The sequence below is a fragment of the Mustela nivalis genome, assembly GCF_964662115.1.
Source record: "Mustela nivalis genome assembly, chromosome: 3".
In the NCBI taxonomy this organism is placed as follows: domain Eukaryota; kingdom Metazoa; phylum Chordata; class Mammalia; order Carnivora; family Mustelidae; genus Mustela; species Mustela nivalis.
The window spans coordinates 122,410,809-122,436,963 of record NC_139022.1 but is presented as its reverse complement, the minus strand read 5'-3'; the positions used below and the strand labels follow the sequence as shown (position 1 = coordinate 122,436,963).

Genomic DNA, 26,155 nt, shown 5'->3' with positions numbered 1-26,155 from the left:
GGCTGTGGACTTAACTGAGATAATCCGTGTAAAATTTAGCACTGTAATGGCACATGGTGAAAGCTCAAATGTTAGTGCCATTATAATGATAACTGTCATCCTGTTCTGTAACGGGGACCGTGATACTGTCCTACGATGAGGTTAGACACTGTCACACGGATTCAGATTCCTGGAACCGTGGAAGATACGAGAGAGCACAGTCCCCACGACGCGCGCCAGCCAATCTGCGGGCAGGACGCCAGAGGCTTGCACACCTCAGAACTCCCCACCGCCTCGCCTTCTAGTGACACTCTCTCCAGAAGGTACAGTCCCCAGAAAAACAACAACAACAACAACCAGAAACAAACGGCACGGCAACTAAAACTAGACATTGGTAAGACACAAGCAAAATCAAGCCTGAGGAAAGACAACCAGCTACAGAGACCTAATCCCCGGGCACGCCACATCCTTCTGCGCAGGCGCGGTAGAGGGGGCGGAGCGATAGATCGGACGTTCCTCCCCGTTTTTCCTCCGCGCGCGGTTTGCGCGGAACACCTCGCGAGAAGTGTGAGCTGTCGCGGGAACTGCTTTCAAAAAGCCCTGGCGCTTCCCCGAGAGCTAGCTCGGTGAATGGGCGAGCGTCTCTGGTCGTGAGGTGGTATTGCCGTCGCGAACCTGGGCGCTGTGAGCCCTCGTCACGAGCCGCCGGCTGCAGCAGCTGGGGAAAGGGGTGAGGAGAGAGGTAGGGGCCACGGGCCTGGAGGGAGGTGCGTGTGGAGAGGAGCGGTGGGAGCGGCCAAGGGATTCTCTCTGGGGAGTGGTGAGAGCAGGCCCTCAGGAAACCTGGGGTCTGGGTCACCGCGGAGGCCCGTAGCCGGAACAGCTTCTTCAGCGGAACCCAGAGTTCTTGTCAGCCGGCTTCCGAGCGGGTCCCAATCTTCCGTTGGGCTGCGGACCGCCCCCCGCCCCCACCCCGGTGTTGTGCATCAGTAAGGAAGGCCGGGTCGCCTGCCTGGGCCCCCGGGTGACAACAAACACCATGTCAGCGCGGTACAGTATGGTAGCCACTAGCCACATGTGGCAGTCCGAGTTGAGAAATGCCGTAAATATAAAATGCACTCTGAATTTCGAAGACTACTCCAAAAGAACAACAGCCCGTTAATAACGGTAAAGAGTACATGTTGAAATGCTAGCGTTTTGGGTGAATGGGGTTGAATAAAACATTACTAAAAAGAATTTCACCTGTATTTACATTTCTTAACATGGCTCCTAGGAAATGAAAAGTCACATATCACAGCTCTCATTCTTTTTCCGTTGGTCAGTGCTGCCCCAGGACAGCTGCGTATCAGATTCTGCTTGTCATCCCGTAGCTGGTTTCAGCTCCCAAACGCTGTCAGTTCGTCGTTACTGTCTTTATCTTACGGATGAGAGGACAAGACCTTAAACTGTCCACGCTCATGCTACCAGTGTGTTGTGGAGTAAGAACTGAGGCAGCCTGAATCCCCGAGCAACTTGTTCTGAATGCTTTGTGCACGCTGTTTCTGAGAGGCTGAACAGAAAAGTGGTTCGGGGCACCAGGCTTTGGAGCTAGACCCTGGTCCTGTCTCAGCCACTTGCTAGCTGGTAACCCTGGGCAAGTTACCTAACCTTTCTGTGCCTCAGTTTGCCTATGTGTAAGTGAAGTGGTGGAAATGCCTTCTGTTTCATGGGGTTGTTGCATTAGAGAATACCAGCAAAGCACCACGTACAATGTCTGGCATATGTTAAGTATAGTTCTTCAGCACCACTACCCCTTTGCAGATGGACAGGCTAACGCTTACTCATCCCTTAGACCTTTGCAAAAAAAAAAAAAATCACTTCCTCAGATCTTTTTTGTCCATACTCCCTCACCCCCACCTCACTTCCCAACTTAGGGCAGAGCCCCCATGTTACAGGCTCCCTCTTGCACTTAAAACACTTCTAAAACTTGACAGTTATTTAATGTAATGCCTTTCCACAAATGGACTATAAGATTCAATAAGGCAGGGACATTGTCTCGTTCTGGGGTCAGCATTCTGTCCTCAGTAATACCACAGTACCTGAGACATAATAGGAATTCTAGCAAATCTTCTGAAAGAATAAGAGCTGTTGGTTTTTTGTTTCTTTGTTTTTTTTTTTTTCCCCCCTCCTTGGACATTGCTGGCTGGGATGTCTTGAGGCTAGCTCCCTTTTTCCTTTGGTAAATGTTGATGACAGTAATGTTTAAGTTAGTCCCATCGAGAGGATTAAGTCACTTAATTCATTTGAAGTGCTCTGCCTGGCAAATGGTAAATCCTCAACAAATATATAATAAACAATGCAGTAACTAGTGCCTAACCCCATCACCTACAGGCTTTGGAAAGTTCCTTATTTATTTTTAAAGATTTTATCTATTTGAGAGAATGTGAGCAATGGTGGCAGGGGTGGGGGAGCAGAAGGAGAGGGAGAGAGTCTGAAGCAGATGCCTCATTGAGTGAGGAGCCCCACACGGCTCAATCTCACGATCCTGAGATTACGACCTGAGCCAAAACCAAGAGTCAGACGCTTAACTTACTGTGCCATGCAGGCACCCCGGAAAGCTCCTGTATTTTAGAGCAGTAACTGCCAGCCTTCGATAACAGGATACCTTTTTCCCCCTTCTCTCTCTTCTGAAAACATTTATCTCCTCCATCTTTATTTTTACTTAATGACCTTGCTTCCTAATTTACTGATAAATTGGAGCATTTAGAAGGGCACTTATGCAGACTCCCACCACTAAGCTACCTATTTATCAGTGTCTGTACCCATATACTTTGCTTTCCCTTAGTTTAGATGAAATATTCATGTTCCTGTCCAAAATCAGTCCCTGTATATTAGACCTGACTCTTTTTCTTTTTAGTAGCTCTCCATGCCTTCTATATCATCACTTTTTCTTCTTGTCTGAATTTACCCCCATGACATACAAGGATGCTGGTTTTTTCTTAAAATATTGTCTCTTAAAAAAGACGAACTTAATCCTGCTTCCCCTTCAGTTACTGCCCCCATTTATTCTGCTTTGCAGCAAAACTGTGTTTCCTGTTTTCCCACCATTTTCTCCAACCCATTTCAGTTGGCTTCTAGGATAACACATACCCTTCATTTTCCTCCTACTTCACTGGTCTTGCCTGAGTATATTTTGCTGCTAATGGCTCAATCCTTGGTCCTCTTCTCTTTAATTATGCTCTTACTCTGGTGACACCAAGGCTCAAGGATTTATGTTAATAACCCCTACGTTTATATTTCCAGCCCAAATCCTACTCATATAGCGAACTGTTACTTGATATATCTCATGTCCAAAACATAAGCCTCTGATTTTCTTTCAAAAAAATTTTTTACTTATAATTTTTGATGCTTCAGCTGATGGCAAATTTGCTCTACTAGTTGCTCAGGCCAGAAGCCTTACAGGCCTTTTTGACTTCTCTCTTTTTCATATACCTCATGTTAATTTTTCAGAAAATCATGTTGGCTTTACCTTCAAAGTATTTGTGCAGAATGTGATCAATTTTCCCCACTTCCTATACAATCACCTTTGTGTAAGCAATCACCTTACCTGGTCTTTCTGCTTCCCACTTGCTCCCCTCCAAACTATTCAACATAGCAGTCAAAATGATCCCTTTAAAGTATCAAATCTCTACTTCAGACTTTACAAGGACCCCCAGTTTCACCCAGAGTAGAAGCCAAAGTCCTTGGACCAATTTGGAAAGGCTGATGAGTAAAGTTGAATTATGTGGAATGTTTCTGTATAAAATGTTTAAGTCCTTGACTGAAGATCTAAGATGAAAGAAATGTTTTTAATTACTCTGAACATGATTCTGTTTTGCATGTCTTCTCATGCATAATGGAAAATAGTAGTGAGCCTATTGTCAGTACAGCAAATTTAATGTGTTCAAGAAGTTAGCACTGTTGTGAAAAATTGTGGACATGATAGTCCTTGCCTTACAAACCTTATTCAAAGCTGCCTTTTTATATTTTAAGTAGCAGTGATGTTACTGTAAATTCTTGATTTCTTTCATTGTGCTCTTAATTGATTACCTGTTATGGTGATATAAATATGAGAACTACCCTACCTCAGCTTTTAAGGAAGCTTAGCACACAAGTGAACAATTTCCTGATAACTGCATTTCTTAGGAACAAAGTTAAATGTGTCCGATATTTTTTGTTTGATTTAGTCTCAAATCAGGTAAAAGAATTTTCAGACCTTACTTTTAGAATAAGAATGCAAATTAGACTACTTAAAGGCAGTAATGCAATCTTCAGTGTGTGTTTTTTATATGGCAGTAGTATTGGAGGGAAATATATATTTATCTTACTATTGTTATCATTGTACAGATTATTTTGTTTAAGCTTAAGTACTTTCATTTCCTATATTTACAGTAGACTAAAAACGAAAAAAAAAATGGAGGCAGATATAATTGCAGATCTTCGATGCAAGCTCAAAGAGGTCGAAGAAGAGCGACTTAAAGCTGCACAGTATGGCTTACAACTAGTGGAGAGCCAAAATGAGTTGCAGAATCAGTTGGATAAATGTCGTAATGAAATGATGACCATGACTGAGGTAGGACCCTGGACTCTGTTTACAAAGTAGTGCTTAAGCTGTAGAACATTTGTATTGTCTAGCAATTATTATTATTATTATTATTAGATTTATTCCTTTTTGAAGATTGTAGCTCTAGTTGCTGTTCACACCTATCTCTCAAAAAGGGTACTGAAGTGAATGAACTGATAGTGTTTCTGACCATGTATGTTCTGAATTTGAAAAATCTGGTTACTGTTTTCTTTAGCACATACTGGATTTTAGGTTTGTTTTGTCTGCACTCTTCCTTGGTAACCTCATTTGTTTCCTAGCTTTAGGTAACATCTAAATGCCTTATGACACAACACCAAGTCCTTAGTTTACTCCTAAAGTCTAGACTTGTGTATTCAATTGCCTACTAATGGACATCTCAAGCATAACATAAACAGAAAAGTTGACTCCCTGCCAGCTAACAACATTCTCTTGCAATTTAGTTTACTGAGTAAATGTATAATAACTTGAGCCAAATTTAAGGGAATTTTACTCTGTATCCATGTGGCCCTTATTTCTCATGTTCAATCCATCAACAAACTCTAAGAACCTGACCTATAAAACATCCATCTGTGCTATTGCCACTCTAATTCAGACCACCATCATCTGTCCTGTAAATTGCTACTGTTGCCTTCTAACCAGGTTGCCTGCTTCCTTCATTGCCTTTCACACTGTTCATTCTTCACACAGCAGCCACATGGCCATTGAAAAATAAATGAAAGGGGTGCCTGGGTGGCTCAGTGGGTTAAAGCCTCTGCCTTCGGCTCAGAAGCCTCTGCCTTCATGATCCCAAGGTCCTGGGATCAAGCCCGTCATCGGGCTCTCTGCTCAGTGGGAAGCCTCCTTGTCTTCCTCTCTGCCTGCTTGGATCTCTATCTGTCAAATAAATAAATAAAATCTTAAAAAAAAAAGAAAAAAAAAGTAAAAGAAATGAAAGATCCTGTAACAGTCCTGCTAAAAACACAACTATGGCTTACGATTGTATTAACAATATTCAAACCCCTTACTTGGGTTTGCAGATTCCTATGTGATCTGACCCATGCCAACCTTTTGACCTTATTTTAAACTACTTTCCCTTGTGCTTAGCTATATTGCCTTCATCTGCATTGCCCATCCCCTTACTGTCTTGGATTGAGTCCTCAACCTTTAGGTGTCTGTTAAATATCACTTCAGCTGAGAGGCCTTCCCTGAGTGTTTTGTAAATTTGCTATCATTCACTGATTCACCTAATTAACTCTGAATTATAAGCTCCATGAGAGAGGGAATTTTGTCTCTCTTGTTCACTTTTATATATGTAAAATCTGGTACACATTTATTGAAAGAATGAATCTGTTTTATGTAGTAAATGCTCAATAATATGTTTAAACTTTGATCTCAAAATTTAAGTACAGTAAAAAAAAAACTGCATTTCTTGGTTTTCCTTCTTATTTAATCTAGGTTTTTTTTTGTTGTTGTCTTACTTTTAAATACTAGTTAAATGATTTTTGAACTAATGCTTTTTTTAATCTTTAAAATTCCCTGTCAAAGGGGCACCTGGGTGGTTCAGTTGATTAAGTGTCTGCCTTGGACTCAGGTTGTGATCTCAGGGTCCTGGGATTGAGTCACACGTCGGGCTCCTTGTTTAGCAGGGAGTCTGCTTATCCCTCTCCCTCTGCTCTTCCTCCCTGTTTGTCCCTCCCAAAAGCAAAAGCAAAAGCCTTCTTAAATCTTCCTTTTGTCTCGGGGCACCTGGGTGGCTCAGTGGGTTAAGCCACTGCCTTCGGCTCTGGTCATGATCTCAGGGTCCTGGGATCAAGTCCCGCATTGGGCTCTCTGCTCAGCAGGGAGCCTGCTTCCCTCTCTCTCTCTCTGCCTGCCTCTCCATCTACTTGTGATCTCTCTCTGTCAAATAAATAAATAAAATCTTAGAAAAAAAAATCTTCCTTTTGTCTCAACACTGTATTCATCTGAGTAGTCATTTGTAAACATTTCTCAAATGACTACATTCTGGAAGTAAGGGATAATTTAGTATTTCACTTTGTGCCTTGTCCACTATTTTATTTTCAGAGCCATAAATATCATTATCAAACCAAATAATTCTCACTGGGAAAACTGAAATGCTATTAAGTGTTTTTTGTTTTTGTTTTTTTCACTAGCAAAGATTACTTGACATGTTGATGTGCCACGGAACACCTTACTTCCTTGACATGGCATAGAAATAATTACCACATCAGTAGCATGGACTAAAACCCTCTGGGCTTTTCTTAAGACTGATTAGCTACAGAGTTACTTCAGGTCTAACCTGTGGTTTTTACTTAGAAAGCAGCAAATACGTGAAATAAGAATGAAACAGTTGAAGGTGAGAACTGTTTATATGTGATGGCTTTAAGTTATTTTTATGTAATCGAATTATAATTGAATCTGTTTTCAGAATTATGAACAAGAAAAATATACTCTTCAGAGAGAAGTTGAGCTTAAGAGTCGAATGTTAGAAAGTTTGAGCTCTGAATGTGAAGCTATTAAACAACAACAAAAAACACACCTGGAGCAACTGAAGGAACAACTGAGCAGAAGCCATGGACAAGAAGTAAATGAACTAAAAAATAAGGTTTGAATATCTACGTATATCAAAACAAAAATGTTTCATGCTTAAGGAGTTAGGAATATGTAAATTTTAGATGATGAAGATTTTCTTAATGCCATCTGTGCAACATAGCTGAGATCAAGGCTCCATCATTAGAATATTATGAGTGGGAACAATGAGAAACAAGAGTTTTCCCAAGGGAATTGTAGTAATAACATTCTACTAATTAAATACAATTATTTAATTTCAGTAACTGGATATTTGTTATGGAATTTTAGTTTAGTGAAAAGCATGATCTTCTTGCTTGTAGTGCATAGTATAACAATTCCCTTTCAGAAAGACCTGTCCCCTAGCTTTCACTGAAAGAAGTAATCTTTTGTAATCTTACGAAAGAAACCAACAGTTTATTGTAAGTTAATGAACATTAGAATAATCAAACTTTCTTGCTTGGTTATTGAAGATAAGCTAATGACATATGATCTGCCTCTTAGAACTCAGTAAGGAAGGTATCATTGTCTGTGGATAATAGGTGAGAAAACCAATGTGTAAACAGATTAAACAAATTGGACAAAAATTGCAGAAATCAGTCAAGATTTGGACTAAAGCTACCTGATTCCAAAGCCAATGTCACTATACTTAGACTAATGACATGTTACACTGGCTTCATTTCACATATTAAAAACAAGTTGTCCATTCTTTTTGGTTACCTCCAACTATCCAGTTCCTTCAGGTTATGTCAAAGGAATCTGGAACTTTATTATGCTCTTCTTTGTATACAGTCCATACTTTCCAAACTCTTCTCTACAAAACCTTACCCGACTTTCGGCTTGCTTCCTAATTTTCTATGTTTTGTGTAGCATCTTTTAAAATTTTTCCATATCTGTACCACCTATACTGTTAATTAATTTCTTTATTTCTTTATTTTTTTTTTCCAAATTGGAACTTTTTTTTTTTTATAGACAGAGATCACAAGTAAGCAGAGAGGCAGGCAGAGAGAGAGAGAGAGAGAGAGAGGAGGAAGCAGGCTCCCTGCTGAGCAGAGAGCCCGATGCGGGACTCGATCCCTGGACCCTGAGATCATGACCTGAGCCGAAGGCAGCAGCTTAACCCACTGAGCCATCCAGGCGCTCCTAATTAATTTTTTTAAATTGACTCTCTTTTTAAATGTTTATTCATTTTAAGTAATGAGATCAATGAAATTATATATTTGAGTTGGTTGTATTTTTTTTCTAAATTGTAGTCAGATGAACATAGCTATCAAAATGCACTTTCATGTAATACTTAGAATCATCTTACATTCGTACTGGCAAACAGTAATCCACCTTGTCTGGAATTAATCTGAGTTGGGACACCAATGACTGATAATGATACCTTTCCCCCGCCCCTGTCGTTATATTTTCATTTTAGCAGTGGCTTTCATTACTTAAACAGAAAAAGAGTAATGTAGGAAATAGTCACAATCTGAAGCAAGGCCATTTATATAAGAATGGCTTTTTGGCAGAGCAAAGACTAAATTAGCCAAAAAATATTTTCAGTCTTACGGATGTTCTCAAATCACTTCTTCCAAAATTTTGGAGTTATAGTTGATATCTTTAACTTACTTACTTTCTTTCGAAAGAGAGAGAGTGAGCGAGCAAAAGATGAGTACAAGCAGGGTTTAGGGGCAGAGGGAAGGGGAGAAGCAGACTCTCCGACTGAGCAGCGAGTGTGACCTGGGGCTCAGTCCCTGGGACCCTGGTATCATGACCTGTGCTGAAGTCAGATGCTTAATTGACTGAGTCACCCAGATGCCCCTTGCTTATTTCTCACAATTACTCCATCAACTTGTTTTAAGAATTTGATCTACAAAGGATCCATCTTTGCTGCTATCATTCTAGTCCAGATTACCATCCTCTCTCCCCTAGACTATTTTAGACCTCTATTCAGGTAGGCTGCTTCCATCATTGCTCTTTATACTATTCACTCTTCACATTGAAGCCAAAGTGGCCGAGAGTCCACAGACATACTTTGATTACTTATATGGACTATTTGCATGTTTGTAGGTCAGTGCATATCACTGTTTTAAGATGCTTAGCCTTGGCCAAATAGGAAGACTTAATAGTCTCATCATGCAGTAAATTTAGGTTAGCCAGTGATGTTTTTCAGAAAAATAGCCACATTTCAACATAGATTGTTCAGCTGAAAAATTTTTTTTTCACCTCATGAAAATAGAAAAGGGAAAACAAGTCAAGAGGCTCTTATTTTTTAAATAGAAAGCAGATATCAGGATATAGAACATTGATACCTAATTGAAGATAATTCTGTATAGGTGATAATTATAACCCTGGAAATCAAGCAGAAGTTTTTTATAGATAACAGAAATTGTTTAATGAATGCTACGTGTGGTGCTGAATGTTTTACCCCCACCCTACATCTTAGTTGAGAGCCACACAATAGCCCAGTATTTGTACAATCATTAACAGTTTTTACCTAAGAGGAATGAAACAGGCTAAATCTAGGCTTGACCTTAAAACTTCATCCTTCTGCTGTAAGTTTGTTCCCTTTAAACTATATATTTTTAGTTTTCCAAGAGAGAACTGTATGAAAGTGTAATTAGTTTGTTCATCTTGACTGTCTTATAAAATAGTTATTCTGCAGTTACCAGAGTAATTTATACTACAACTGTATATTCTGATGACCTTCAATTACCTTTTGATTTTTTAAGATTGTGAATTTTTCTTTTTTACTTTAGTTAGAAAAACTGAAATCTGAATTAGATGAAGCTAGGCTTAGTGAAAAGCAATTGAAGCACAAAGTAGATCATCAGAAAGAACTCCTTTCATGTAAATCAGAGGAAATGCGAATAATATCTGAGCGTGTACATGAAAGCATGTCTTCAGAGATGCTAGCTCTTCAAATTGAACTGACTGAAATGGAAAGTATAAAGGTAATTTTTATGGCATGTATGTTCTTTGGTTTTTTTTTTTTTCTTTTTTTCCTTGTGTATTTTTTTTTACATGTTTTTGTTATAATCCTTAGGTAATTTTAAGGCTGAAATATATTTTTTTAAGATTTTATTTATTTATTTCACAAATAGAGATCACAAGTCAGAGATCACAAGTAGGCAGAGAGGGAGGCGGAGCGGGGAAGCAGGATGTGGGCTCCCAGGACCCTGGGATCATGACCTGAACCAAAGGCAGAGGCTTTAACCTACTGAGTCACCCAGGTGCCCCAGGGCTGAAATATTTTTTATCTTAACTTTGATGCTACTAATTAAAAAGTACTTTGTAGAGTTTTTAGGTGGATTATTCATTCATGGTAAAGCTTTAGATTATATGGTTATGTAAAGCAGATTACCTTTAGATTAATGAAACCTTTGGAAGAACTTAGAGTCATTAACTTTGATCCTAGTTTGTGTCATAAAAGCCCTGTATAAAATACTGGTTTCACGGAAATTGATATGCATATGAATGTAGATTTTTTTCATTGCTAGCTGAGATTATTTAAAAATCAAAGGCTTAAATTTATAGAAAAGAAAGATAGCCTTTCATATGGCTCCCTGCTGAAAAATTTTAGTAATTATTATTCTTTTATTATGTATCTTAGAACTACTGACTAACTCTTTAGTTTTAGTTTTGGGCGTGAGCCACTTCTGATAGATAAACTGAGCAGCTGTTAAATGAAAGACTATTCAGGACTATTTCCTCTTTTTCAATTCCTGTTGAATAGACCGCCCTCAAAGAAGAAGTGAATGAACTACAATATAGACAAGAACAACTAGAACTTCTTAGTACTAATTTAATGCGCCAGGTAGACCGACTTAAAGAAGAAAAAGAGGAGCGAGAGAAAGAAGCAGTTTCTTACTATAATGCTTTAGAGGTACTATGATTAGAGTCACATTATCTTTTCCAATAATAATAAGTTGTTTTCTTGCTAATCTAACCTCTATTAGCTAAATTGTTTCCTTTCAAATTTAGAAAGCTCGTGTAGCAAATCAAGATCTTCAGGTGCAATTAGACCAGGCACTCCAGCAAGCCTTGGACCCCAATAGTAAGGGCAACTCTTTGTTTGCAGAGGTACGTAACAAATACCCCATTGATTAAATTAGCATTTCACTGAATACAACAGTAATGAAGCATGTTAATATTTTCTAGGTGGAAGATCGAAGGGCAGCAATGGAACGTCAGTTTATCAGTATGAAAGTCAAGTATCAGTCACTAAAGAAGCAAAATGCATTTAACAGAGAACAGATGCAAAGAATGAAGGTATAGTTTTATCACCATTGAAGGTCTGTTAAACCAACTTTGTATCTGCATTACGTGTACAGATATATCAAAGAAAGCATCTTTTCCTTCAAAGAGTGTATTTCATTATTTCTAGAACTGCATTATTTTAGAAAAAATATCTTTAGATTGACTAAATGTTCTATTATATCAATTTCAAAAAATTAATCCTTTAGTAGGTGTTTAGTAGTACAGTTAGCATCTGTTGATTGATTTTTTTAATGGTTACTCAATAGCTTTGTGATTGATTTCTTTTTTAATGGTTACTCAATTTCTTTCCCAGAAATATACAAATCTTTGTGTAGCAGAGAAAAATTTCACAAGTTTTCATTTCCAGCTGTTGGCCTGGCATTTCTTAGCACAGGCCTAAGATTCCTACTTCAATGAAAACTAGTTCTCTCACATTCTGCAGTTCTCCTGCAAAGGCTTATTATAGAGTGAGATTTGGATACCTTTTTCTTGCAGTTCCTCAAGACAAGCGTATGGGCCCATTTAATTTAAAAAAAAAATTTTAATTTAAATTCAGTTTTAATTAACATATATTGTATTATTAATTTCAGAGATAGAATTCAGTGATTTATTAGTTACATGTAACACCCAGTGCTCATTTCTTTAAGCACCCTTTTTAATGCCCATCACCCGATTACCCCATCCCCACCCATCACCCTTCCAGCAACTCTGAGTAGGCCCCTTTAATTTTAAGGGGTTTTTTGGTCATTATTTAAGTCAAACAGGCAGTAACAGAAAAACATGCAAAAGTTGGAAAGATTGTAGTATTGTACCATCTTTTAGAATCCCGATCCCTGAACTGTTATGCCTAACTGGTAACTAGAAGTCTAGAAGGCTTTCTGCCTTTTATTCAGGGTGGTGAGATTTAAAAATAGGAAAAATTAGTAATGAAACTTTGGTATTAGATCAACCTGGGATTGAATTACAGTTCTGTCACTTGCTAGCTGTGTGACCTTGTCCAAGCATTTTTACTTTTCAGTATATCATCAGTCACCCTGTTTATGAAGTAGATATGATAGAACCTGCTTCTTAAATTGTCCTGGAATTAAATGAAAGCATAGTAAAATGCTTTTACAGTACTTGGCATATAAGGAAGTGCCAATTTAACAAACAGCTATAGTTTTTAAGGATTTTGACAGTACTGCCTGGTTTACCAAGATTCCCCTATCCAGGAATGATTTTTTTGTAAATTTTCTCATATTTGCTTTTTGCTTTCTTTCAGTGTGTGTGTGTATAGAGTAATATATACATATTACATATTTTCAGTATAATTACTATTATTAATCTCCCAATGTTCCCATGATATTCCAAGTTATCTTTAGAAGCAAGTAGATATGAATCTTCTTAGACTCCAGTCTGAAGCAGGAACAAAAAGCAGGTCCTTAAGAATGTTAAAAGTCATCTTTCTATCTTCATAACCACAACTGCAACTGTATTATCATTGCTTGCTTTACTCAAAACTAAACTATTGGCAATTTTTAGAACTCTGGAAATTTCTGAAAGCAGAAAGAAATGGTAATTTTAGATTCCAGTTAATTTCCCTTCAGTAGGTATGTAACTCCAGGTTTTGGTGGATTCATAATTAGGTAAGTTGATTACTGTTATTAAAACATAAATGTATTTATATTTTTATTGAAGATTTCCTTGATATCTTTTGATATCTCTTACCTTTGTTTTCCATCCTTGTCATTTGTAAATCTCGCCATTATAAATGTGAATAGCGTAATAATTTCTTCCACTTAATACTATTGAAGTTAATCAAAATTTTTGAGAAACCCCATCGGAACCTTAATGACAGTGCATATGATGATTAAAGTATAGCATTACAGTGTTTGGACAGGTTTATTTACCAGTTAAAGTGATGCTTCTGGATCATAGCCATTTAGTTCAATTTTATGTTTCACAGAAGTACAAATAATTGTTACAGTTTTCATGTATTACTCATAAGTACTCAAATAGTACTCAAGAGTTATATCTATAACTAAACTTCTTGATATAAATATTTTCAAATTATTAGATTATTGAAGTAGACATAGTTTAGTTTCCAAACTGAATTCAAGGTTACATAGTACAGAATGTGCATTGTACCAAAATATAGTCATCAGAATCTTCCTTTCCTCCACTCAGTTCTCTGTGGGGTGTTGGTTGGTAATTTTTTTTTTTTTTTCTAGTTACAAATCGCCACATTGCTGCAAATGAAAGGGTCTCAAACTGAATTTGAGCAGCAGGAACGGTTGCTTGCTATGCTAGAGCAGAAGAATGGTGAAATTAAACACCTCTTAGGTGAAATTAGAAATCTGGAGAAATTTAAGGTACATGTAACCCCTTCAATAATGCAGCCAGATTTGGTTTGAATATCTTAAATCAGTTTACTCTTGAACAACATGGGGGTTGGGGATGCCCAACCCTGTGCAGTCAAAAATCTATATAACTTTTGACTCCCCAGAACCTAATGAGTAGCTTGCTCTTTACTGGAAGCTTTACTGATAACAGGAACAGGTGATTGACAGATATTTTGTATGTTATACATATTAAATACTGTATTCTTAAAGTAAGTTAGAGAAAGTAAAATACCATTAAGAAAATTATAAGAAGAGAAAATACATTTATAGTACTCTACTGTGAAAAATTCTTATATGAGTGGACTTGTGCCATTCAAACCTGTATTATTCAAGGACACCTGGATTAACGTAATTTGTTATTTATGTTAAGTAATAAGAATTCTTATTTTCTGTAGAGCTTATATGAAAGTACGGAATCTAAGCTTTCTGCCAACTCTGGAGCTCCGGAAGATAACACCTATTACACAGATTTACTTCAGATGAAGCTTGACAACTTAAAGTAAGTGTTGGGAGCTTAGAAAGATGGACATTCTCTTGACGTACTTTTAATAAGTAGTGTTAGTGACTACAGATTTTTGTTTTCAAATTGCCAAAAGAAATTCCAGGAAAAAAAAGCATCAAAAATACCTTTGTATAGCAAATAAGATGTAGTCAAGATATAATTAGTGCTGGTTATTGAAGAAAAAAATACTTTCAATGAATAATTAAATATTTTTATTTTCCCATGTTTAGCATTTTAGATTGGTAAGAGAAAAGAACTTTGACATAGAAAATGTTCTTATAATCTAAATTTTTCAGGAACAAATATCATCTAATGTGAAATTTGAAATTATTTACACATGCATTACTGTGGAAAGAATATTTTTCTCTTTTCCTTTGAAGGATGTATGACATTTTTTATTTGAAATTGCTGTTGTTAAAGCTTATTTTGTTTATTGTCTCTTTGTTATTTAAAACCCCCAAAATGTGTGTTTATCTAAGAATTCAAATATCTAATAAAAGATTTGCACTAACAATATATGTTTTACATATGTGTATAAAACACTTATATATGTTATGTGTTATTTTAATATTCTTTGGTTCTCCTTTTTTTATTTATATAGCAAAGAAAATGAAAGCACTAAAGGTGAATTGTCCATACAACGAATGAAAGCATTATTTGAGAGCCAACGGGCTTTAGATATTGAGAGAAAACTTTTTGCAAATGAAAGATGCCTCCAGGTCTCCCAAAGTGAAAATATGAAACTGAGAGCTAAACTAGATGAGCTAAAACTGAAGTATGAACCTGAAGGTATGTATGTCTCATATATTTTGTCTTTTAAATTACGAGAAACTCTGAGAAATCATATCAGTTTTTTTTTTTTTTCTTACTACAGCTTTATGCAAATCCCATTACAAACTAATTTGTGGTTATGTATCTCAATCTAATAAAACAAATTTTCTGCTATAAAATGTGTAAGAAAATTCAAAGAAAACTAAGTACTGGGTATGAATGAATATAATAGATATTCTGTTGGATATCTGTGTATTAGAACCTTGATAAGGTTTGAAAACTTAGAGGCTTTTCCATTTGTAATTACAATCAGAGAGTTTGATTTTGTTGAAGCAACTGATGTTTGGGAGCTGTATTAGTTAATATTGTTTATAGAAAACCTAAAATTGTGGAGACTTAAACAAGATAGGTATTAAGTCCTCTTGTTACAGAAGTCTGAAAGAGACATTCTGGGACTGGTCAGAGTGTCACAATCTAGGCTTCATTTGCATTGTTCATCAGCATAATCCTTGAGCAAAACTGAGTCATGTGGCCTCACCTATAAGAAAAGCTGAGAAAGGTAGTCTTGATTCTCAGGAGCCATGTTCCTAACTACATCTTGGGATTTTCTTTTTTTTTTAAGTGTAATGGGCATCTAATATTCTGTTAGTTTCAGGTATATATCATAATGATTCAATATTTATACATTACAAAATGACCCCCCATGATAAGTCTAGTTTCCATCTGTCACCATACAAAGTTATTACAATATTACTGATTACACTTTTGGGGACTCTATTATTGAGGAAGACTAGTAGGACAAATATTAGGGGACGATTAGCAAATCTAATCAGTAAACTAGAAAATAGCATTACCATGTGGGTTCTGCATTTTATACACTAAAATTTTACTGTTTGTAAATTTAAAAAAGATGAAAGGCCAAAAGTAAAAAAACCTAAGAATGCAATGGTTCTTAGACGCAAAAAAGGTGTTACTATGTGTTTTAGGTTATAAATTTTCAGCCAGTTTTTGCCCTACGCTGTTCATATTCCTAAGACTGTCTTCATTATTGTCTCACTGACTCGAGGGATTCTTAACAGTAGTGGGGAGGTTGTCAGCAATAGTGAGTTTTTTTTATAGTTTAAAAAGTCTTCTTTTTCATCCTTTTTCTCTTCCCTGATTCTAATAGGCTTTCCTAATTAAGAATAATACGAATTTCAAGTCTGCTGAACTGAGCACAGCAAAGAGACAGAAGGAAGTATAGTTAATCTAGTTGATGTGGGGTGCAGTACAAGAGAAAGGGAAAATAATGATTTAACCTCATGTCCAACTATGGTTTCTCCAACTTTACTAACTTTTCTGATTTTGAATATTGATTTTGATTTTGAAAGTGAAAGACGCATTGGTGGGGGATAGGGAAAAAGTATTAGAGCAATTTAGTGACTGAAAATAGACCTTCATGGGGATGGAATGATATGTTATGCAGTAGGGGGCAGAAGGCTATTGCCATAGTCTGCAGTGAGACATACTATGGTTTGAACTTGGGAAGTATCCATAGTAGAAGTACTAAGATCTTGAATATATTTTGTGGGTGGGGCTAATAGGCACAAGTTGCCATAGAGAATTTGGCTTGTTCTTTGCATGTAATCATTACAACAAACAATATTAAGTGGAGTGGATGTTTTTAATCCCCATTTGACAGATTAAAAAAAATAAAGCTCAAGAGGTTAAGTACTTCCCCAAAGTCATCCAGCTGCAGAGTGCTGGTATGGGATTTGTACCTGGATTCCTTGACTCTCAGCCACTGTATCCTTTGTTACCTCCACACTGAAGTCTTACAAAGCCCCATATAACTTTTATCACAGTATCAGAACATAGAAGTTTTCATTGCGAGAACTAAATCTTTTGATTTCCCAGGGAAAAATTTATAGCCAGATAACCTTTTAAAGGTATAGTTAGTGAAGTCCATGAAAAAAGAAAGGATAAAAGATTTCATTCAACAAGGAGATAAGTGGGTTTCAAAAGAATGAGGAATAGGAAAGGAAAAAGCTATATAAGTAGTTCTCTTATGTTTACTGTGTCTTTGTTTTGACTTACTGACTGAATATATTTCTAATGGTTTTTGTTTTCAGAGAAAATCGAAGTGCCTGTACCCAAAAAGAGGCGGGAAGTCCTGCCTGTGGATATAATCACCCCTAACAATGTATGTACCAAAAGTGCTGTTGGGGAAGAAGTTTATAAATTACCACCTCAGAAAGAGGAGGTCCAGTGCTGTCCCAGCATTTCTGAAGTTAACTTGCAGTTAGAAAAGACAGTTTCTATAAATACACCAGGAATCAATCTCTCTCCTCACAAAAGTCTGCCCATGGACATTCAGCCAAAGAAGGAAAAGAAATGTGTGAAACTTATAGGAGTTTCAGCTGACTCTGAAGCCTTAAGTGAAAGAAGTGGAAACACCCCAAATTCTCCCAGGTCAGTGTTCTCTTTTCTTCAGGGCAACCAGCAGGCGCCTCCATCTCTTCTCTATCGCTGCATGAACTGTGCTATCTGTGTCTTTATCTATTTTCTTAGTATTGCATGTAGTATAATTCCACAGTTTCATCTGCCTACCTTCAACTTTTCTAAAACCTTAAGAAAAACTAAAATGATTACAAAGGGAAAGGATTCCTGAACAAAGGAATTACTTTCAAAAGTTACACTTTGCTCTTTCATGAAACAAAAATATCACAGTCTAGTACATCTCTGAATGTTTGTTGGTTTGAATAAATGAACAGTTATTTTTTTTTCCCTAGTTCAAGAGTGGCCATGAAAGAAAAATTATCTTACCTCTTTAAAGGGCTTTCTAGTAGTCTAAGAAATTGCAGCTTTCTTGATAACTGTTAGGTGAATTTTTTTTATGGCTTTTTGAAATGTTTCTCCTAAGTCTTTAAGAATGAGCTTTGATTTTGATATTTTTAAATATCAAAGGTAATTAATTTTCATTTTATATCAAAACTTCAAAGCCTCTCATTTCTACATATTTGAGTTTGTGACTAAAAGAGAAAGTGTCAGACATATATGTATATAGGACTTAAAATTTTAAGAATCTTATCTTTAAGAAAATAATAGAGATAAGAGAAAGTGAGTGGAAGAGAAAGGTAGGTAACAATGGCCGAGGGTAGGGTGGAATAAGGCACAAGCCCAGGTCTTCACAAGCAGGACCAAGGGTAGGGCAAGAGAAATGAAGAAAATGGAGAAGGTAATAAAAAGATGATAAAGGATATCTGTATGCAGTGGAATAATAGATGCATTTAAAACAAATATCTTCAGATTTAAAAAATTAAGAATATTGATGTAGAAAGAGCTTGGATTGTTGGCTTATGAAAGGAGATCTTTAAGGTGCTGCTAGGGCTACATGAGTTGTAGATGGGAGGGTACAGAATAAGACATGTTACTAGTGTGCATTTGAATTAATATTGTCAGGCATAGCTCACCTTTTTAAAGGGGCTGTTTTATATGTTTTATCTGATTTTTTTTTTTTTATTAAAAGTCTTCAGTGCTATTAAATGTGGTGCTCTATAGTGAAAGGCCCTCAACAACATGAGCTGCTATTACTATTAAGAGAAGTACAGTTGAGGGCACTTGGGTGGCTCAGTTAGTTAAGCGACTGCCTTGGGCTCAGATGATGATCCTAGAGTCCTGGGGTGGAGTGCTCCCATCTGGCTCCCAGCTCCATGGGGAGTCTGCTTCTCCTTCTGACCTTCTCCCCACTCATGCTTTACTATCTCTCTCTCAAATAAATAAAGAAAATCTTAAAAACAAAAAACCATACAGTTGACCCTTGACCAACACAGATTTGAACTGTGCAGGTCCACTTATATGTGGACTTTTTTCACTAAATACATTGTTGTAAATTTAGTTTCCTTATGATTTTCTCTTATAATGTTTTCTTTTCTCTAGCTTTACTGTAAGAACACAGTGTGTAATATATATATAAAATATGTGTTAATTGATTGTTTATGTTATGGGTAAGGCTTCCAGTCAGCAGTAGGCTATCCGTAGTTAAGTTTGGGGGAGTCAAAAGTTACATAAGGATTTTTGACTGTACAAAGGCCAGTTCCCCTAACCCCTTCATATTCAAGGGTGAACTGTAATTTATTACTTCATCCCTTGAATTTTTATATAATAACATTGTAAGTCTCATAAAATTAAAGTTTAATATTCTTGAGGAAAAATACCTTGAAATGAATTTTATCTCTCTGTCTCTCTCTCATACACACACACACACACACACAGAGTTCCAAGTAGTTCTGAAATGAATTCAATAGGTTATGCTCATATATATGTGATTCATTGTGGAAGTGTGCTTGACCATTGTATATTTCTGGAGGCAAAGTTCCAGAATTGAACAGTGCGGACCTTGCTATCTGTGTTGTCTTCATTTCTTTTTTCTGCCTTTTTTTTTTTTGCTTGATAAAAGTTACTTAAATGTATTTAGCTACTTGTTTGACTCAAATTAAGTAACATGTTGGAATTTTGTCTGGCAAATTAAACAAAAACAAATAAAATACCACAAAACATTTGTTTTTGTGTATGTGTGAGTCCATCTGCTACCTTAAGACGTTTCCAACCTTTTGTTCTCTGCATGATTAACTTAGATGCGCAATCCTATGATATTGTAACAGTAAATACAGGTTTACTGGAGACTACACTACTGCATGCTTTATAGATTTAATTGATGCTCTTGCTATAAAATCTTTATAAACCTTTTAAAATATTTCTCCACTGTTTATTTTTTCTTAAGTTAATATTCTGCTAGTTGAAATTCAGTTTAAGTTTTGGTTTTTGTTTTTTGAGGCAAATTGGTATGTATTCATGCAACCCAGGTTACTATGTTATTTTTATCTAGTGTTTGCCTTTTGTATGCCATATTAACATTAAAATTGTGCTCTAGCATTTACATTTTTTTATTAGGTGTATTATTACAATTGACATTCCATTATATTTTAGAATTCTTGAATTTAGGCTTTGCTATGACTTTTATCAACCTTAAAAATATCTTTTTAGGTATTTAAAAAATTAAGTCTGTCGATATAAAAAAGTTTCTTTTAGAGAGGCAGTGACTTAGTTCTTAATGGTATTGGGGTCAACTATAATTTTTTCCTCATATACATAAAAAAATTGATCATGTATCATTCGAGGTTCATTATATGAGAGGTTTGTTTCTTAAATTTTTTAACTGCATTTAAATTCAGAGTGGATGCTTTAATACCTGTAGGTTAGCTGCTGAATCAAGGCTTCAAACAGAAGTTAAAGAAGGGAAAGAAACTGCAAGCAAATTGGAAAAGGAAACTTGTAAGAAATCACACCCTATTTTATACGTGTCTTCCAAATCAACTCCAGAGACCCAGTGCCCTCAGCAGTAAGGACTTTTCTTTAATGAGAGTAAGGTACCACTTGCCCCAAAAAGTTGATTTGGAGCTTAGTTAAGATTGTCTTTATCTGAAATATACAACATTGTAGATTAGTTCTTTCAACCTGCTGTGCCAAGACCTGGCCTTTTCATGTTCCTTTGACCAAATGTTCAAAATTTGGTTGTGATTCCAACCAGAAGAGTTCCTTAAATGATGACTCTTCATGGAGCTTCTATGAATTACAGTAAATAAACTAATAATTAAAGGAAAGTGTTATAAATCTATTTGTTGTATTGTATATGGATTTTTAAGTGTTATTAATGCATACCTTCGAGGTCACATATTTGAAAAGAGAATACAAAATTAACTATTATATTTTCCTATGTACTTTTTAATGAACTTAGTTTTTCACTATATTATGAAAACAAAACTTGTTTTAAAAATATATATTATAACTGAGATTTGTCAGTGTTTTAATTAGCTATGTCCATCTTTGTGTCCGTGTACATGATTTAAATTTTATGTCTCAAGTATATGAAAAATATAATTTTGAAATTTAAAATAAAACTGAAAAAATTTATCCCCTTTTTAAATTTTTTTACTCTGTATAGATAACACATTGTTATCAAAAGGGGATAAGAGAAATAAAGTAAAACTTGATGAATTCTTAATTCCTTGGCACATATAATTTTTATATATACACATATATAATTTATATAATTATATACATTTTTTTAAAATTCTAAAATAAAGACCCTTTTTTCCTTTAAATGATTGTAGCCTGGTCTACAACTTAATTTCATATATAGTGTAGGTGGATGTATTATATATAAAGAGAGGGATGGTGGTAGAGGGAGAAAAAGAGTTATGTTAAGAACTTGGCTTATGTGATTATGGAGGCTGACAAGTTCAAAGTCATCAGGATGGACTAGCAGCCTGGAGACCCAAGGAAGAGCCAGTGTTACATACAGTTCAGATCCAAAGGCTGATTGCTACAGAATTCTCTCTTGCTCTGGGGAGCTCAGTCTTTTGTTCTATACAGGATTTGCACTAATTGCAGACACAGACCCACTCACATTATGGAGTGCAAACTACTTTACTCAGAGTCCACAGATTTAAATGTTAATCTCATCCAAAAACACTCTCATAGAAATATCCAAAACAATGTTTCACTGCATATCTATGTTCTGTGGCGCTTAACACACTATTTTTTTCAATTCAATTAGCAAAGGTGTAGTACATCATTAGTTTTTGATACAATGTTAATGATTCATTTGTTGAGTATAACACCCAGTGCTCATCAAATCACATGCCCTCTTTAATGCCCTTCATAGTGGTTTAGACAAGTTTACTGAAATATATTAAGTAAAAGGAAATCCCCTCCCACTTGTAAGAAATTAAATAAACTTAATTTTCTGCAAAAAGTGTACTGTAAGGGATTTAGAGATTTCACATTAAATAATATCTCTTGCAAAAAGAAGTAGCTGAAGGCACCAGGAAATGAAAATTTTAACCCGAGGATAATAACAAATATTTGACCGTATTCATTGCATAATAATAATAATAATAATAATAATAATGTAGATCCATTCCTTCCAATATGGAGTTTTTACTATGAGCTGAGTGCTGGGGGCATAAAAATAACCATTTAAAATTCACAGTTTAATAGACCCACATAGATGAGTAGTGGTAGTGCTATTATTACTAGTAGTAAACACTTGTATTTAACATTTGTATAAATCTAATGTCCAGGCATTCTTCTAACCCTTTTCATAGATTTCCACATTTGACCACCCCCCCAAACATCCTTGTGAGTTAAATATTGCACTTAGTCATTCTCATTTTATAGATGAGGAAGCCAAGTTCAGAGAAGTTACTTGTCCAAGGGCACAGGTATTAGCAGATGATGAAAAATATGTGGTAGAGGTTGTTAATAGCAGAGTATAAAGAGTCCTGTAGGAACAGAGAACGAAACAAGAAAATGCCTTTAGGTTTCTTAAATTTTTGTCATCTTTAAGATTGTCTCAGAGGTTTACTAAGGCATGGAGAGAATAACACTATAGGTAGAAGAAATAGCTGTTTAAAGAATAAAGGCATTAAACAACATCTCTAATCCTATAGAGCAACTGTGATAAAAGGTTGAAGAATAGGGATGACAAGAAAACCTTATTCACATACCTTCTGCTTCATCATCCTTAGAAGCTGAGGCAACTGTGTTGAATGTTGAGTGTTTTAAGAATATATTTTGAGAACCACTGTAGATGATAGGAGGACACTGAATAATTTATATAACAAAGCAATTATTGAATAAATTGAAAATGTTGAGTGAATTATTAAAATTATTTTTAGTAAAAACACCTTAGAAGCATAATGGAAGATTGGATTAGAAAAAAATAAGAATGGAGGCAGGACCATTTGATTACTCCAGATAGTAAATAAGGATGGGAACTGAGGCAGTGGCAGTGAGAATGAAGATTGGTGGTTGGATTTGCGGTACTGTTTAGAGAAGTATATTGGTCAAGAGGTGCTGGCAAGATAGAATGTTAGACTTTGGAGTAAAGTATACATCTTATATGAGTGGGTAAGTGGGGATATTAACAGAAAATGGGAGTGGGAGATTTTTCAGTTTTGAGGAATACTTTCATTGAAGTACCCATGGGTTGCCCATGTTTGGGATAAGGATTGTATTCATTTCTTTATGTAATCAAAAATAATAAGACTAATAAAATCAGAATAATAAGAAGAATAGAAATAATAATAAGAAAATGAATAATAAGAAAAATCAGTGATTTTGGCATTTCAGGAAAATTTTTTTTTTAATTTTCAACATAACAGTATCCATTATTTTTGCACCACACCCAGTGCTCCATGCAATCCGTGCCTTCTCTAATACCCACCACCTGGTTCTCCCAACCTCCCACTCCCCGCCACTGATGAATGACTTAACTGACCACTAAGCTAAAGAAGCAGAGACTTCTGTGGCCACACACAACAAAGAACACAAGACTATAAAATTGGTGAAGAAAAGTCATTTTAAAATCACAGAAACAACTAAAGCAGTTACAACAAAATCTGGAGAAGGGGAAATGTATAATTTCCAGAGTTGTCTCATGGTGTAATACTAGAAATGTCCAATTTTCAACACAAAATTTCAAGGCATGTAAGAAATAAGTATGGCAAATATATGGGGAGGGGAGAATAAACTATAAGGAAGCCCCAAAATTGGACTAGACAAAACTTTTAATCAATAATTTTAAATACGATTAAATTGCTAATGGAAACTCATAAGAATAAGGCCAAAGAGAGACTATTCAACAAATTGTAAAAAGGAACTAGATAAAGATGCTAGAGTTTAGTACAATAATAAATGAGAAACACTGGAGAGGTTCCGCAGCAGATTTGGACAAGTAGATAAATTAGTGTACTTGAAGATTGGCTAATCACGATGATACAGGCTGAAGAGAGAAGAGAAATGAACAGGGCCTAAGAGACATGTAGGATCCTGTCAAGTATAGCAACATTTGTTTAAGAGGAATCCTAGAAAGAGAGGTGCAAAAGAATATTTAAAGAAACAGTGGCCCCCCAATTTCCAAGATATGAAAGACATTCATATATGAATGAACCAAAGATGGCCTCTGCAGATTGATTTCTAGTTTATTTCTTTACTACAGACTGAGACCTATAAGCTCAAAAGCCCCATTAGAGCCAACCAACTTCAAATGTTTATACCTCAAATTATTATAAAAATACCAAATAAGCGGATTCTTAGCCATTTAGAGCTTGTGTCTTCTGCATACTCTGCAAAACTGACCACATTAGTTATTGCCTAATAAGAGAGGGCCTTGTGGTTATAAGGTCTTAAGCTGCTATTGCTCTTCAGAATCTCAGACCTGGAGACTCCCATCATTTTGCTGAGCAATATCACCTAGACATGTGAGCTTTCTCTTCTGTCCCCTTCTCTGCTAGGAGTTTCCTTATGCTCTTCTTGATGTTGTCCCCTGCCCTGTAGCTTCTGGACATTTCTCATGCTATGAGGGACTTCCTCACTCAGACAACACGATATAGGTGCCACCCAGTAAAGCTTACTGTGTATGTTAACTGCCATTCATGGTTATATCATGTTTTTGTTTTTTTTTTCTTGATCAGTCTCCAAATCTCAAAGCTCCTACAAACATGAATTTACACATCTAGGAAGGACATTATATAATTGTAAACGGTCAGTCCATCAAGAAGATGGGACAATAGTAAACATGCACCTAGCAAGAGAGCCCCAAAACACATGAAGCAAAAACTGAAAGAATTGAAGAAATAGATAATCCAACAATAATCATTGGAGAGGTTAGCACCCAGTTCAATAACAGAATTAATATAAACAAGGAAAGAGAAGACTTGAATAACACTATAAACCAACTAGACCTCACAGAAATAAAGAACTCTCCATCCTACAACAGCAGAATACATCCACTTCCCAAGTGCACATGGAACATTCTATAGCATAGATCATATGTTAGGCCACAAATGAAGTCTCAATAAATTTGAAAAGTTAAACTCAGAAAAGGTATCTTCTCTGAACACAATGGAATGAAGTTAAAAATAAATAACATAAAGGAAACTGAAATATTTGCAAATATGTAGAAATAACACAGTTTTAAGCAGCCAGTAGATCAAAGAAGAAATCACTAGGGAAATTTAAAAATACTTTATGATGAATGAAAACAAAGTACACTATTTAAAAAAAAAAAACTTTGGGGTATAGGAAAATCAGTACTCAAAAGGAAATTTGTAACTATAAATGCCTACATTGAAAAAAGAAAGACTTCAAATCAATAACTTTTACTCTGAAAAACTGAAAAAGAAACTAAACTCACAGAAGGAAGGAAATCAATATTAAAGTAAAGATAAATGAAAGGATAGAAGAACAACAAAGAGAATCAATGGAACCAAAAATTTATTCTTGAAATTACTAGAAAATTGGAAAATGTTTAGCTAGACTGACCAAGAAAGAAATGAGAGAAGACTCAAAGTACTAAAGTAAGAAATTAAATTGGAGACAATATTACTGATCTTACAGAAATAAAAAGGATTATGAGAATACTACTGACAACTGTATGCCAACAATGTATCCTACATGAAGTGCTCAAGTTCCTAGAATCAAACTATCAAAACTTATTCAAGAAGAAATAAAAATCTGAATAGAACTATAACAAAAGAGTGGGACTAAATTAGTAATTTAAAAAAATCTCAATAAAGAGAAGCTTAAGATCATATGGTTTCACTAGTAAATGCTACCAAATGTTTATTTATTACTTTTTTTTTGCTACCAAATGTTTAAAGAAGAGTTAATACTAATCCTTCTGAAACCCTTCTGGGACTGATCCTTCTGAAATCCTTCTGGGACTGAATTAGTAATTAAAAAAAAAAAAATCTCAATAAAGAGAAGCTTAAGATCATATGGTTTCACTGGTAAATGCTACCAAATGTTTATTACTTTTTTTTGCTACCAAATGTTTAAAGAAGAGTTAATACTAATCCTTCTGACACCCTTCCAAAAAACAGAAGAGATAATTTCCTCACTCATTCTCTGAGAGAAGTATTACTCTGATACTCCAACCAAAAACATCATGAGAAAAGAATACTACAGACCAATATACTTTATGAATATGGATGCAAAAATCCACAACAAAATATCTGCTAATCCAATTCAGAAGCATTTTTAAAGGATCATGCACTATGACCAACTCAGATGTGTCCCAGG

At 35.6% G+C, this 26,155-nt stretch overlaps 1 protein-coding gene across 8 annotated transcripts; it reads left to right on the top strand.

The window, feature by feature from the left end:
• Positions 1 to 524: 524 nt before the first annotated feature.
• On the top strand, positions 525 to 20,980 carry SPDL1 (spindle apparatus coiled-coil protein 1). Of its 8 annotated transcripts, none has more exons than XM_082726149.1 (12): positions 525 to 709; positions 4,390 to 4,570; positions 6,990 to 7,166; positions 9,874 to 10,068; positions 10,851 to 11,000; positions 11,099 to 11,197; positions 11,276 to 11,386; positions 13,585 to 13,725; positions 14,151 to 14,254; positions 14,859 to 15,046; positions 17,140 to 17,479; positions 20,265 to 20,980. In XM_082726149.1, the coding sequence occupies exons 2-12, from the start codon at positions 4,412 to 4,414 to the stop codon at positions 20,410 to 20,412; spliced, it is 1,812 nt and encodes a 603-aa protein (XP_082582275.1). In that variant the 5' UTR covers positions 525 to 709; positions 4,390 to 4,411; the 3' UTR covers positions 20,413 to 20,980. The 8 variants fall into 8 exon arrangements, with proteins under 8 accessions (XP_082582275.1, XP_082582279.1, XP_082582273.1 ...); XM_082726153.1 differs by having other exon boundaries at positions 531 to 721; XM_082726150.1 differs by having other exon boundaries at positions 578 to 721; positions 6,990 to 7,145.
• Positions 20,981 to 26,155: the final 5,175 nt, after the last annotated feature.

Bases quoted from the DNA above. Each gene is read 5' to 3' on its own strand.
- SPDL1 (XM_082726148.1), top strand. From the start codon at position 4,412: ATGGAGGCAGATATAATTGCAGATCTTCGATGCAAGCTCAAAGAGGTC. The intron at 11,387-13,584 runs GTATAGTTTTAT...TTTTTTTTCTAG, and splicing joins AACAGATGCAAAGAATGAAG to TTACAAATCGCCACATTGCT. The intron at 15,047-17,139 runs GTATGTATGTCT...TTTTGTTTTCAG, and splicing joins ACTGAAGTATGAACCTGAAG to AGAAAATCGAAGTGCCTGTA.